This window comes from Notamacropus eugenii, chromosome 6 (assembly GCF_028372415.1).
Source record: "Notamacropus eugenii isolate mMacEug1 chromosome 6, mMacEug1.pri_v2, whole genome shotgun sequence".
NCBI lineage: Eukaryota > Metazoa > Chordata > Mammalia > Diprotodontia > Macropodidae > Notamacropus > Notamacropus eugenii.
The window spans coordinates 14,806,091-14,820,744 of record NC_092877.1 but is presented as its reverse complement, the minus strand read 5'-3'; the positions used below and the strand labels follow the sequence as shown (position 1 = coordinate 14,820,744).

Sequence of the window (14,654 nt, the reverse complement as noted above, 5' to 3'; positions counted from 1 at the left end):
CCTGATTGGTCACAGTGATTGATCTAATAGCTCAGAATGGACACAGCTGGAATTTTAGAATAATGACTGACAGTTCAAGTTAATTACACACATATTTAATGGTCAGTCTAGTAGCTCACAATATACATCAATTGAATCTTAGGACTGTGACTGACAGCTGAGTTTAATTCAATACATGTTTATTAAGGCCCTACTATGTGCCAGATAGTATGTCAGGTCCAGGGGGAGATACAGAGACATTGTCTTTGCTTTCGTGAGGCTTATAATATAGTGGAAGAATTTGACATGTACACAATACATACACTGTCAAAAAGCATATGATTGGAGAGGGGTAGAAAAGATATGATGTATGGGCTCTGAGAAAGGAAAGCTCAGCTAGGTGGCACAATTGAACAGAGTACTGGACTTGGAGTCAGGCAGATTTGAGTTCAAATTCTGCCTCAGACACTAACTGTATGACCTTGGGCAAGTCACTAATCTTCAGTTTCCTCCTCTGTAAAATGGGATAATAATGCCACTTGCCTCTCAGGCAAGTTGTTGTGAAGATCCATGTGAAAAACTCTTAGTAGACTTTAAAGTGCCTTGGGAATATTAGGCAGAAGGATATACGGTTTTATAAGTGAAGCTGGTGGGGACAAGGGATTGTAAGAATAGGGAATGATATGTATGGAATGAGAGAAGATGTTGAAGCAGAGAAGTACAGGATATATACAGGAAGATACTGAGTAGTTCAATTTGACTAGAGGGAAGTGTGTGTGTTTGAGGGAGTAGTCTCTAATACTTAGGAAAACTAGTTAATGCTTTCCCACTTAGATACCAAGGGGATTTGGTGAGCTAGGAAGGGAATGGGCATTTCTAGAGGGCATTATAAATAGGAGTCCTAGATCATCAGGTCAACCTCAATCCCAGTCAGTCACTTTCTTAAGTAGGTGTTTGCTGGGCTATAATATGGTGTGACACCTGCCACTTGCTGGGGGATGGTAATCGGAGAACAATAACCACTCCTGCCTTATCCCATGTAAAAAAAAATACCCACTCCTGCAGTACTCAAGTATCTGCCCATTAGAGGACAAATGGGTGAAGCCAAGCCAATTCTTCAACAGATCATCTTTGCAGAGTATCCAAGACTCTTGGAACTTTTCATTTGGAAAATTCTTCATAGGATACCACAGAACACAGAGAGCATGGCACAGTGCCCTGCAAGTTTGAGGAATCCTGGGATTTTTATAGCCAATGTAGATACAACCTTATAATTTACAGCAACATTCTCTAATTAAAATTGCAAGCATAATTACAATTCATAATACTTATTAGCTTGCATTCATAAAGCTTAAGCTGGCTTCATCTTTTCACTTGGTGAATAATTATTTTCTTTGGGTCTGTAGTTTTATCTCCTCTTTATGGTCAGTTTGGAAGGAATAAACAATGAAGCCCTTGAAAGTCTGTTTTCAAAAGCTGGAAATGGAATGTCTGGCTAGTGCAGTGAGGGGAAAAATCAGTGTAGGGAATGGTAATAACAGCAGGGATTGATATAATAGGCTAAAGTTTGCAAGGGGATTCACATACATCATCAGTTCAATCCACAAGCATTTATTAAACGCTTATTATGTGTGGACACTATGACTGACTGGAGCTTCACAGACAAGGCTTAGATAGATGCAACAGGTAGTGTTTCTCTTCCTTCCTTCCTTCTTTCCTTTCTTTCTTTCTTTCTTTCTTTCTTTCTTTCTTTCTTTCTTTCTTTCTTTCTTTCTTTCTTTCTTTCTTTCTTTCTTTCCTTTCTTCCTCCCTCCTACCCTCCCTCCCTTCTTCTCTCTTTCTTTTTCTTTCTTTCTCTATTTTCCTTTCTCTATCCTTCCTCCCTCCCTCTCTTTTATTTTCTCTCTCTTTCTTTCTTCTGTAACTGCCTCTATTTTTGTTTTAGTAATCATGTGATGTCAACTTTTACCTCTGGGTTGAGTAAATGAAGTATTTGGCAGCAAAGTGATCATTTATCACCCATTTCATGAATTTCCACCTGATCTGACCTTCTCCATTTGTTCCCAGGGGACCTCATCCTTGCCACCATGGAAATACCAGTGGCACCGAGTCGAGGACTTAGCTCTGCACCAGATGAAATCCAGCACCCGTACATGAAATTTTCTGAATGGAAATTCAAACTCTTCAAAGTGAGATCCTCTGTGAAGCCCTCTCCTGGAGAAGATCAGAGGCCAAATAAAAATGCAATGGAAGGAAAAGCCTCTCTGGAGGAAACTCCAGCAATCGTGGGCAGCACCAACATTCCAGCACCAGAAAAGCCAGCCCAGGTCCAGCCAACATTCACAGGCCACACCAAGTCTTTGGAGAAACCTGCTGATGTTGGGAAGGTCCGGGAGAAGGCGATTCACCAGGCCAGCCTCCGGCAGCTTTGCCGTATCTGTGGTGTTTCCTTTAGAGCTGATGAACAGAATAGGAGATATGCTGTCCATGGTCCAGTGGACAGTAAAACTCAGGGCCTCCTCCGAAAGAAGGAAAAGAAAGCCACCTCCTGGCCAGACCTGATCGCAAAGGTTTTTAAAATTGACGTGAAAGGGGATATTGACTCCATCCACCCCACCCAGTTTTGCCACAACTGTTGGAGTGTTATGTATGGGAGATTCAGCAGTGCCCCATGTGAGGTATACTTCCCAAGGAATACTGCCATAGAGTGGCACCCACATACACCCTCCTGTGACATCTGCCAGGCAGCCCGCCGGGGACTAAAGAGGAAAGGGCGTCAAAACAACCCGTTATTCAGCAAAAAGCTCAAGGCCATGGCCAAGAGGGCTCGGGGGGCCCGTCCCCCCAAGTGTCAAGCCCAGGCTCGAAACAGCAGCAAGGACCTGATGCAGAAGATTGCCAACTGTAGCAAAATGCACTTGAGCACTAAGCTGCTCGCCGTGGACCATCCTGTGGACTTCGTGAAGGCCATCTCATGCCAGATCTGTGAGCACATCTTGACTGACCCAGTGGAAACCATCTGTAAGCATTTGTTCTGTAGAACCTGCATTTTGAGGTGCCTCAAGGTCATGGGCAGCTATTGCCCTTCTTGTCAATATCCCTGCTTCCCAACAGATGTAGAAAGTCCAGTGAGGTCCTTTGTAAACATCCTCAATTCCCTGGTGGTGAGATGCCCTGTGAATGACTGTGACAAGGAGGTCAGCCTTGAAAAATACAATCAGCATATCTCCAGCCACAAGGAACCGAAAGAGTCATATGTGTACATTAATAAAGGCGGCCGGCCCCGGCAGCATCTCCTGTCCCTGACCAGGAGGGCTCAGAAACACCGTCTAAGAGAACTGAAGCTGCAGGTCAAGGCTTTTGCAGATAAAGAAGAAGGAGGTGATTTGAAGTCAGTGTGCCTGACTTTGTTCCTGCTAGTACTGAGAGCGAGGAATGAGCATCGACAAGCAGATGAGCTTGAGGCCATTATGCAGGGTAGAGGGTCAGGCCTTCAGGCAGCTGTGTGCTTGGCCATCCGGGTCAACACTTTTCTGAGCTGTAGCCAGTACCACAAGATGTATCGGACTGTAAAAGCCATCACTGGGAGGCAGATCTTCCAGCCTTTGCATGCCCTTCGGAATGCAGAGAAAACTCTCCTGCCTGGATACCACCCGTTTGAATGGAAGCCACCTCTGAAGAATGTCTCTGCTCGAACAGACATAGGCATCATTGATGGGCTTTCTGGGTGGTCTGCATCTGTGGATGACTACCCAGTTGACACCATTGCAAAGAGGTTCCGTTATGATGCAGCACTGGTGTCTGCCTTGATGGATATGGAAGAAGATATCCTAGAAGGCATGAAATCCCAAGACCTGGGTGACTACCTGAGTGGCCCTTTCACAGTGGTAGTGAAGGAGTCCTGTGATGGGATGGGAGATGTTAGTGAGAAGCATGGGAGTGGGCCAGCTGTTCCAGAGAAGGCAGTTCGCTTTTCATTCACCATCATGAATATCAGCATCGCTCACGATCAGGAGAGTGTGAGGATATTTGAAGAAGCCAAACCCAATTCAGAGCTGTGCTGTAAGCCCTTGTGCCTCATGCTAGCAGATGAATCTGACCATGAGACCTTGACAGCCATCCTGAGTCCCCTCATTGCAGAGAGAGAGGCAATGAAGAGCAGTGAACTGCAGCTGGAGATGGGAGGCATCCAAAGAACTTTTAAGTTCATCTTTAGAGGAACTGGTTATGATGAAAAACTAGTCCGGGAAGTGGAAGGCCTTGAGGCTTCTGGCTCTGTCTACATCTGCACCCTCTGTGATGCCACCCGGCTGGAAGCTTCCCAAAATCTTGTCCTTCACTCCATAACTAGAAGTCATGCAGAGAATCTGGAGCGTTATGAAGTCTGGAGATCCAACCCATACCAGGAGTCAGCAGAAGAGCTGAGAGACAGGGTGAAAGGGGTCTCAGCCAAACCTTTCATTGAGACGGTTCCTTCCATCGATGCTCTCCACTGTGACATTGGTAATGCAGCAGAGTTCTATAAGCTCTTCCAGCTGGAGATTGGGGAAGTTTATAAGAATCCCAATTCATCCAAAGAGGAGAGGAAACGATGGCAGGCCACCCTGGATAAGCATCTTCGGAAAAAAATGAACTTGAAGCCCATCATGAGGATGAATGGCAACTTTGCTAGGAAGCTCATGACCAAGGAGACTGTGGAAGCTGTATGTGAGTTAATTCACTGTGAGGAAAGGCAGGAGGCTTTGAGGGAGCTAATGGACCTTTACCTGAAGATGAAACCTGTGTGGCGCTCAACATGCCCATCCAAGGAGTGCCCAGAATCACTTTGCCAGTATAGTTTCAATTCACAGCGTTTTGCGGAACTCCTGTCTACCAAATTCCAGTACAGATATGAGGGCAAAATCACCAATTATTTTCACAAGACCCTGGCCCATGTCCCTGAGATCATTGAGAGAGATGGTTCCATTGGAGCATGGGCCAGTGAAGGGAATGAATCTGGTAATAAACTCTTTCGTCGTTTCCGGAAAATGAATGCTAGACAGTCCAAGTGTTATGAAATGGAAGATGTCTTAAAACACCATTGGTTATATACCTCCAAATACCTCCAGAAATTTATGAATGCCCATAATGCCTTGAAAAATTCTGGGCTCCTTGTCAACTCACAAGCAGGCTTTGAAGAATCCCTAGGTCTAGAAGACTCACTGGAAATGCTTGATTCAATGGAGTTCTAAATTGGGCAATTTCCTACGAGTAGGTTTTTCAAACCAGTCTTCCTCTGGGTTGCCATGGGTCTTTTCCCTCATGTAGTATCCTTCCCTTCTATATGTTCTGGGAAGTGGTTAATTGTCATGTGGGTCACAGATGGTGTAGCACAGTCTGATGAATGGTTGAGTATGGGTGGATTGAGCTGTTTGAAAAGATTAAAAGGGAAACAATGGCTATCAGTCTTTTGAAGGTTTAGTAACTCAGGTCCTGGATAGGTTCAGTAGCTCAGGTTCAGTCACAGGAGATGTGAGATTGACATGTTTATCAAAGCTATAGGTGCAGAAGAGAAAGCTGTAAAACCAGGCAGGGACTTCTCCTTGTTCCCACTGGTTACATTTATTGGTTGTAATCATTTATGATAATATCATTGTATTATTTTTTCATTATTATTATTATATGCTATTTTTCTTTCATCTGGGTAGTCAATCTTCCTATGTGATATTCCACACATTTATGTTAGTCAAGAAATTTCCAAAGAATTGTTCTATTTCACAAAATATCAATTTCTTGCATGTCTAGCCAGGCAGGATTTGCCTTGCAGTTAAGAACGTAAGGATTCAAATCTTGCCTGATTGATACAGTCACAGTCCCCTGGGGACTCAAAGTCTCTTGGTTACAGATGAGTTACCAATCAGCATCTGTGGAGGGAGGTTTTCCATTAGGAGTTCCCTATGTGTGTTGAAATCACGGGCATGGGTCACATTTGTCTAGTGTTTTATGCTTTTGAAAGTGCTTTATCAAATATTATACAATAAATGCACACATACACATACATATAAATATATATACATCTCTCTTTCTCTGCAGTTAAATGTTTTGCTTCAAATTTGACTGCCACTTTTTTCACCCATTGGAAACCTGGTTCAGTTTACTAAAACCAGGCTTACTATGGTATTTTTCTTCCACTATAGACTGCAGTTTCTATTCTCTCCTATTCACTTTCCATATGGTTAAATTTTCATCATAGATACCCTCATACTTTTTTCCTTTCCTCTAAGGGACCATTCATCAAAATCACCATGATCTTGTGAGTTCTTCAATGAGCAGAAGCTCTGAGGCTGACTTAAATGAGTGATAACCCCCTGGAGCTCACAATTTTTGGACTAAAATTCTGTGGGTAATTTGAAAATTATGAAAGGACATTAAGCTGAAGAAAGAGGTCATTAAAACCTAAAGTCTTTTCAACTGTTTAGAAACCTATCATTTCTTTCAATATTATTGTTGTTTTTTTTTTTTAAAAAGAACTAGGGATGTGCCACTTTCCTGGCAATTTGTGGTAGGCACAGGATTTTATGTGTTAGGGATTTATAATGATATGTTAGTGTTAATTAGGGTTTTCTTTTAAAAAAATGTTGAGTGGCTCAAATTGCCATGGTTTACATACAATATAGCAGAGCTTTGTAATTTAGTTGTCAGTGGTGGATCAGTGCCATTGTCTACCACCGCTATGTTTTTGGTGCCCTTCCTTGTCTTAGACCAGGATGGCACGTCTGACTTTTCTGATACAAGCTGTTCTCATTGCTTTTGATTCCCAGTGTTAAAAGACTTTATATATTTAGCTGATGAAAGTATATGCATACATTTTGCCCTCAAGAGGCAGTGGTGTATAGTTGACAAAAGGATGGCCTTGACGTAGCGAAGACATGGGTTCTTAGTACTGATATATGTATCAGAGCATGGGTGAGATACTTCATCTCCCAGCTCTCTAATTCTATAAGTTTGAGAAGAGTTGCTGATCTGCATGGATGAATGGAGATTTCATTCCTCAACACAGTGAAATTGCAGATCCATTCTCATTTTTCCACTTCCTCATTTTTTGTGTGTGAGGTAATAGGGGTTAAGTGACTTACCCAGGTCACACAGCTTGTAAGTGTCAAGTATCTGTGACTGGATTTGAACTTGGGTGTTCCCGACTCCACTAGCTGCCCCTAAACTTTGCATTTTCAGGGAAAAGTATTAGCTTTGCTTTTTGGACCCCATTGCAAAAAATAAGGTACTCATTTCAGTAAAAGTTATATAATCTCTAAGGGTTGTAACAATGTATAATCATATAGCAATGATACTTGGTGGGTTATGGTGTATTAGCTTGTATCTTTGTCCTTCTCCATTTATAGTATGCTACATGACCGTACATTCTTTCCAATATTAAATTCTAGTTCTCCTACTCCGTGGGAACTCCTTTGAATGCATGTGGCTAACAGTGTGATTTATAGCCCAACTTTTCCAATAATCTGCTAATCAAATCACATTTTTGCTAAACCCCAGGAACATTTGGCCAAGGGAACATTTCTGTATGCAGAAAGGCTATGGATACAGTTGTTGTATCCCTATTGTTGAGATTGCAATATCCTCTACACTTGTTTTCTACTCAGATTTTATTTTTAACAATGCCTCTTGTAAATGCAATAACATACTCCAGGGAAATTCACCACATTGAACAGAGCTGCTTTTTGAAGCATGGACTGGGACTTGGGAAGGGCAATGCATTATTCTCTGAGCTCACATGTCAACCCACCAAGGCACACTGCAGAGACCAGTGATAATGCTTGATGGAAATTGATGAATGCTTGGCATGAGGTCAAAAAGTGCTTTGGGATTAATAAACATGTACAGAGATGCTACAACAGGAGAGATGTATGTCTTCTTTTTCCAGGTGAGCTAGAATTTAGTTCTGTCTCAATTTGTTTTTGCAAGATTTAGATGAAGATAAAGATTTGTCTGTTTGAGGGTTTGGGCCTCATATTACATCCAAGAGAATTCAAATTCCACGCACCTTCTAGGCAAGATTTGTAAACAACAGCTAGACAGCGGTCTGGGGAGAAAGGAGCCGACCTTCATTTGGATGCAAGTGTTTTCTGATTGCAGACATTCATTGCTTCTCCAATCATTTTGGGGGGGATGATCTGTTCTTCCAATTTTTAGGTCCTTTGAGGGTGGGGACATGCTCATTTTACCTTTCAGATAATCTTTCTGCTATAGGAATACCTCAGATGATAATTTACGTGAGATTGCAATGGACTTCTTTTGTGGGTTTGTGAAAAAAATCATTTTAGAATTTGTGTCAGGGCTTCCTTAAGCACTTTTTTGGGGTTTGTTTAGAGAAGAAAAACTTATTCCCATGCAATGAGTACAGAGCATTGGGTTGCAGGGACTTGAGCATTTCTCAGTTGAAGAAAATGAATTTACAGTTTGGTTTCTCTGTATTGTTATCATTGTTGCTAAAAGATTTTCGTCTGAATATTTGCAATAAATGTTTGAAGTGACAAAAAACTAAACATCTTAATTTGTGTTCAAGGGATAATACAGAAATGCCCAGACAAAATAGGTCATTAAAAAAAAAAATCTTGGGAGTGGGGGTGGAGTATACATTAGAATTTCATTATGAATGATCATGAATGTGGAAAGGATTTGTGATTGTATCAGTAAGGGGAACTCCCAGGTGGGGAACTTCTAGGTGTGGTCCAGAGAAAGATGGACTTGGAGTCAAGAAGATGTGAGTTCAAATCCTGTCTCAAGAGCTTGCTGGCTTGTGCGACCTACGGCAAATCATCTGACCTTTTGATATTTCAGTTTCCTCATCTATAAAACGAGGGCATTGGACTCTAAAGTTGCTTCCAGCTCTGTATCTATGATTCTGTGATAATAACCCCAAGGATGCTGTAGGTGAGCATGTAGCTGATGAGTTGCCCAGGGTCACATATTTAAGTGTCAGAATTGAGAATCTGAGCCCTACTTTTCTGGGATCCAAGTCTGACACACTTTTCACTTTGTCACATCGCACTGAGTGTTCAGTTAAATGATATTTCAGTCTGATCTCCTTGATGTTCAAGGTGTGCTTTGGTTACAACAATTAACCACTTATCATTGGCTCAGGATGTTTAGGGTATGTATGTTTATATTGAATATAGCATATTACATAGAGACAATACCCTCTCCCCAAGGAAAAATCAAGACAGTCTAATCAAGTACAAGCATTTATTCAGTTTCTACTATGTGCCAGGTACTGTGCTTAGTACTGAGAATACAAAGAAAGGCAAAATGGTCCCTTTTCTCAAGTCTGAAGCAAAACAATGACCTTGGGAATAGCAGACTGTGGGATAGGGGTCCAGAGGAAAGGGGAAGGAAACCCTGGTGTTTAAAATAATCTCTTAATGTAATTGGATTCCTTTCATTGGGATATTAGAAGGAAGGCTGAAGTATGAAAACTTTGAAATTATTTCCAGGACTGCCTTTGTGTGAAATCCCAGCTATGAGGGACAATTCTTTTTTCCAATTGTGTGTGTGTATGTGTGTGTGTATGTATGAGTGCTTGTGAGTGTGTGCCCACTCACACACATGCCTGTGCGCACTGGATTGGGCTTCTTGTAGTGGGTCCATGATGATGAAGTGGCCCAAGCAAGCTTAGTCCCAGTTATTGGATTATTTTTTTCCTCTGGGGCTAAGGAGAAAGAAAGCAGAAAGGTGATGTTTTTTTTTAATCCTCTTATTTTTGCCTTCATGGAGGTGCCCACACTAGCCCTGCCTCTGTCCTCACATCAAACCAAAGTCTGCCTCCTTGTAACTTCCACTCATGGTCCTCGTTCTGCTCTCTGGGTCCAAACAGAACAAGCTCCACATCTCGTCACCATGTCAGTGTTTTAAATACTCAGACACAGCTCTCATGTACCTCCCTTAAGCCTTCTCCTCTCCAGCTCCTTCAGCCAGTCTTCCTAGGCATGGACTTTTAGCCCCTTGCTCCCTGGGATGGTTGCCCTTCTCTGGCCAGTCCTTATATTTTTCAATCCTCTTTCTAAAAGGAGGCAATTAGAACACAACAGAAGACTCCAGACTGTGGTCCAAGCCAAGACAAAGCCCAACTGCCTGTATGTCCAGCTTTCTTGCCTTGGTACTGCCTTCCTCCTTATCCTACTTGACTCCCAACTACAGATTTCCAAAAGGTTTGTGGGGCTGGATTTGTGTTTACATGGATGGAGAAGTAGAGGATGGAATTATTATCTGGAATCTAGCAGAGAACAGAGGAATTATTTCCAGAAGGCCATGGGTAAAAATTAGCTGAATGACTGCCACAACAACCCATTTTGCACTTTACCCAGTTGATACTTTGGTCCTTGAGAGATGAAGACAAATCTCGATGTAGGAGATTGAAAGGAGGTAGAGTAAAGGAACTCAAGTAGGACATGGAAAGTTAGAGCAGGAAGGGACCTCAGAGATCATGAAGTCCAAATGAAGCCCAGGGGAGAAGAGTGATTTGCCCAAGGTCACTTGGGTTTGGGGATAGTAGACATGAAGGTAAAAGCAACCTGAAAGATTGCTCCTCTAACTCCTTCATTATGTGCACAAGGTCCAAGATGCAATATGCCAAGTAACTGGGACAGCTCAGACTGAAATCCAGGCTGTCATCACACTGAAGCCAATGGGGTTTTTTTTAAACACAGCAAGAACTTTATTTACAGTTAGACCTTTTATGAAGTACTAGAGTTTGGGGGGAGGCATTCATATTTATTAAATATTTGAAGAAATGGGGGCTGGATAAAACAGGGACGTAGAGAGACAAGGGGAGGCAAGAATCCCCATAACTCTTCAGGCCTCCCTCTGCCTCAGACTGGGGTTGCCCTACAAACCAAACCAAGCAGCTTCTTTCTTTAATACACTTTCAGAAAAGAGAATCTTTTTTCTGAATCCAAGACCCGCCCACTCTGACCCTTTCAGAAGAAGGGTAAAGGCTTGGGGTCTGGTCCTGGGGAGCCAACGCTCTCTCCTTGTTTCCCAAAAGCACTTTCTGTTATGGTTAGATCCATCTCCTCACTGTATCCTAAGGATAAAATAGGATTGTTGATTCTGAGAGAGGAAGCTTAGAGTTCTTATAGATCAGTTCCTTATTTTACAAGTGAGGGAGTGGGACAGACCCAAGCTTACCCAGGTTACCTTGTAGCTGAACCAGCACCTGGACTCAGGTCTTCTGAGCCCAGGTCCAGCTCTCTTTGTACCTCATCACAATCAATTCCTCTGCAAGCATTTATTAAGCACTTTCTACATGCAAGGCACTAGGAATATAAAGACAAATAGTGGTTGGTCCAGGTCCTGGAGGAGTTACTAGGAAAGGCAAGTTACAAATACATAGAGATAAGACACAAACCAGCAGACACCTGGAAACTAGAAGAGGAAATGCCCCAGCAATTGGGTGGGTGGGGGACAGCACCAGGAAATTCCTGGTGAATAAGTAGGTGCTCCAGCTGAGTACTGAAGAAAGGTAGGGACTCCAAGAGGTGGAGGCGAGGAGAGAAAGCATCTTAGGCTTGGGGGATGGCCAATGTACAGGCGTAGAGAGAGCTGCTTTTGGTACCGGAATATTGGGGTTCAAATACTGCTTGTGCCCTGTCCTCTCTGTGTGACTTTGGACAAATTGCCAAACCTTTCCTCATCTGTAAAATGGGGTGTTGTACTAAATTACTTCTCAACTTACTTATAGATCTAAATTGAAATAAAATTAATTCAGAATTCTCTTACTCCCTGTCTGCCTACACTGCTTACATGTGTCATATTACTCAATCACAGCCCAGGTGAACATGGGAAACTTAATGGACTCATAGGATCACCTTTGCAGTCATTTAAATTTTTTTTCAATCATGTGTTTATTTTTTTTTAAATAAATTATTTTTGATTTTCAACAATCACTTCCATAAATCTTAAATTTTCTCCTCCTCCCTCCTCCCTCCCTCCCCAAGACAGCATGCAATCTTATAGGGGTTCTACACATTTAATTTTTTAAAAAAATGGATGACTTTTTAAAAAACCACCTTTGTTTCCAAATACATTCCTTCTCCCTATCCTTCTCACAGAGGGCTATTCCTTGTTTTAAAGAATAAAAATTACAAAAAAAGAAGAAAAACAATTCAGAGAAACTAACTGATCGTGGCAGATAGGTTGTGCAGTGAATAGAGTGCAGGGCCTAGTGTCAAGAAGATTCTTCTTCCTGAGTTCAAATCCAGCTTCAAACACTTACTAGCCCAGTAACCCTGGGCAAATCACTTCATCCAGTTTGCCTCAGTTTCCTTATATGTAAAATGATCTAGAGATGGAAATGGCAAACCACTCTAATATCTCTGCCAAGAAAACCCCAAATGGGGTCAGGAAGAGTTGGGCATGATTGAAAAATGATTGAACAATGACATGTCCTTCTTGACTGGAGATAAAGACCAGTCTTGCCTTGTTGGACTCCAGCTATATATACTCATCCATACTTACAGCAAGTTGTCTGACAGAACTCCCAGTATCTCTGTCAGCAGTTGATACATTAATACCAGTCTACATCCTTGAGTAGCATCTCTATGTTGGCACATACCATGATCCTTCTCCTTCCTTCAAACCTATGCCAAGTCTGGATATGGAGCCACAACCAGAATGGGAAGAACCTTTCTTTGATTTTCATATTCACCATCTCTTTAGCACAGTAATATTCCAGTACATTGATGGACCACATTTTGCTTAGTTCTTCCCCAAATGATGGGCATCCACTTTGTTTCCAGTTCGTTGCTACCAGAAAAAAATGCCACCATAAATGTTGTGGCATATATGAAGCCTGTTTTTGTCCCATTGCATCACTTTCAATCTGTGAGCAGCTTTTCTGTTCTGGAAGCTAGCATCCATCCCATCCTACTTTTGTTAGTAAATCAGAAATGCATCAAAGAAACAAAAAGTGGCTGACATTTCTGCAGCATTTCAAGGGTTACAATGCATTTTCCATATATTAAAGCCTGCTTGGTGTAGTAGAAAGGAGGGTAGCCTTGGAGTCACCAAGATGCCCTCACCTTGGATTGTTTGAATCTCAGCTCTGCTGTTTACTTCCTGTGTGACTCTAGACAAATCATTTCACCTCTGGACCTCAGCTTCCTCATCTGTAAAATGAGGGTTTTTGATTCAATGACCTCTAATGTCCTTGCCAGCTCAAAATCTATAATCTTGTGATCTTATGGGTTCCCTGTGAGGTTAGTACTTTAGTTGTTGTTAACCCTTTTTACAGACGAGCAAAGTAAGATTGAGATGAAGTCACTTGCCTGTGGCCACAAAGCATCTGAGGCAGGATTCAAGACAAAGTCTCTTCTGATTGCCATTTTAGCAATGGATGCTCAGCCTTACAGTGAATCGAAGATCAATCTTTGTGCAATGCACTTGACTCCTGTGGATTCAGTCCATTTCTTCTATTATCCATGAGAACAAAGAGACCAGTCAGATTGGCTGAATATTAGGCCTAGCAAATCTGTCACTGTGTCTCTCTCTCAGTTCAGGAAGAGGTTGCATGGAATCCATTAGGTTTGCTCAACGGGCATGTTCTATTGAGTGTCATCTCAACAACGATGCATGACCATTGATTGTCCTCCTTCCAGCTCTCTTAAAATACTAGGCTACTCGACACTGTCCTGTTTTCTTTTTTTTTCAGTCCTGCAGATAAGCTTTCTCAGTCACGTTATTGAATCTGTAATTGGTTATACATGTTCAACACTTAAACATATCTGGGAAGTAGAAGAAAATACTTTACTCTCTCCTGATGCTCTCAAATGACTTTGCACGTCATTGTTAGGGTGGCCTGATGGTAAAGCCAGAGAAATCTTCTTTTTAACAACTCTACTGGAACCCTCACAGTCTTCTTACTTTATTTTTCCACCTTGCTTTTGACCTCAAACTATCCTACCCAGCTGAGTCATACACCTTACTCACTAGATTTGGCACCAAATGACATTTTCACAAATCATTCCACTCTCCAGGGATGAAGATTTGCCATCATTGTGCGCATTTAAGAGGATGTGAAGTACTTTCTGAGTTCCATTTCCATAGATACTCCAAAAATGTTTTGAGTAATCCAATCTAATAAATGTTAATTAGATAGATTGATAAAATCCTAATTAAACACTCTGTATCAGGTACTGTGCTAAGCATGCTAGTTATGGAGGTAGAGTAAGAAGGTCTTTGATCTCAAGGAATTGGAATTCTAATGAAGAAAGGCAACAGAAGAGAGTGCCAGCCTCCTTACTGTAAGGCATTGTACCTGGTGATACAAAGAGAAAAGGGGAAAAGAGTCCCTCCTCTCAGGAGGCTTACATTCTTTAAGGAGACATGACGTGTAAGCACATGAGTATTGTTTAATACTAAAATATATGTGTAAATCATATCCAATTCCCTCCAAAGATGCAGACAGCAACCTGCCCATGACAGTCCATCCCATGAGACTTTTGTTCATGTCGAGGTCCATTCAGTGTGCTGGAAACCTACCTCCATTTCTTCTGACACTAAGTGGGTACCAGTGAGCAGTCTGGCTGTGCATCTAACATCCCTTGCTCTTTCTCTGTGCCCAGACCAGCTTCTCTTCCTGTCACACATTTTCCTGATGGTGCCTTTTACTACTTTGGGTGAAT

The 14,654-nt window shown here is 42.0% G+C and overlaps 1 protein-coding gene across 1 annotated transcript; it reads left to right on the top strand.

The window, feature by feature from the left end:
- Positions 1 to 2,066: 2,066 nt before the first annotated feature.
- RAG1 (recombination activating 1) lies at positions 2,067 to 5,210 on the top strand. The gene has a single exon (XM_072621327.1). It carries the CDS (start codon positions 2,067 to 2,069, stop codon positions 5,208 to 5,210), a length of 3,144 nt encoding a protein of 1,047 aa, XP_072477428.1.
- Positions 5,211 to 14,654: the final 9,444 nt, after the last annotated feature.

Coding starts and splice junctions, on each gene's coding strand:
- RAG1 (XM_072621327.1), top strand. CDS start 2,067: ATGGAAATACCAGTGGCACCGAGTCGAGGACTTAGCTCTGCACCAGAT.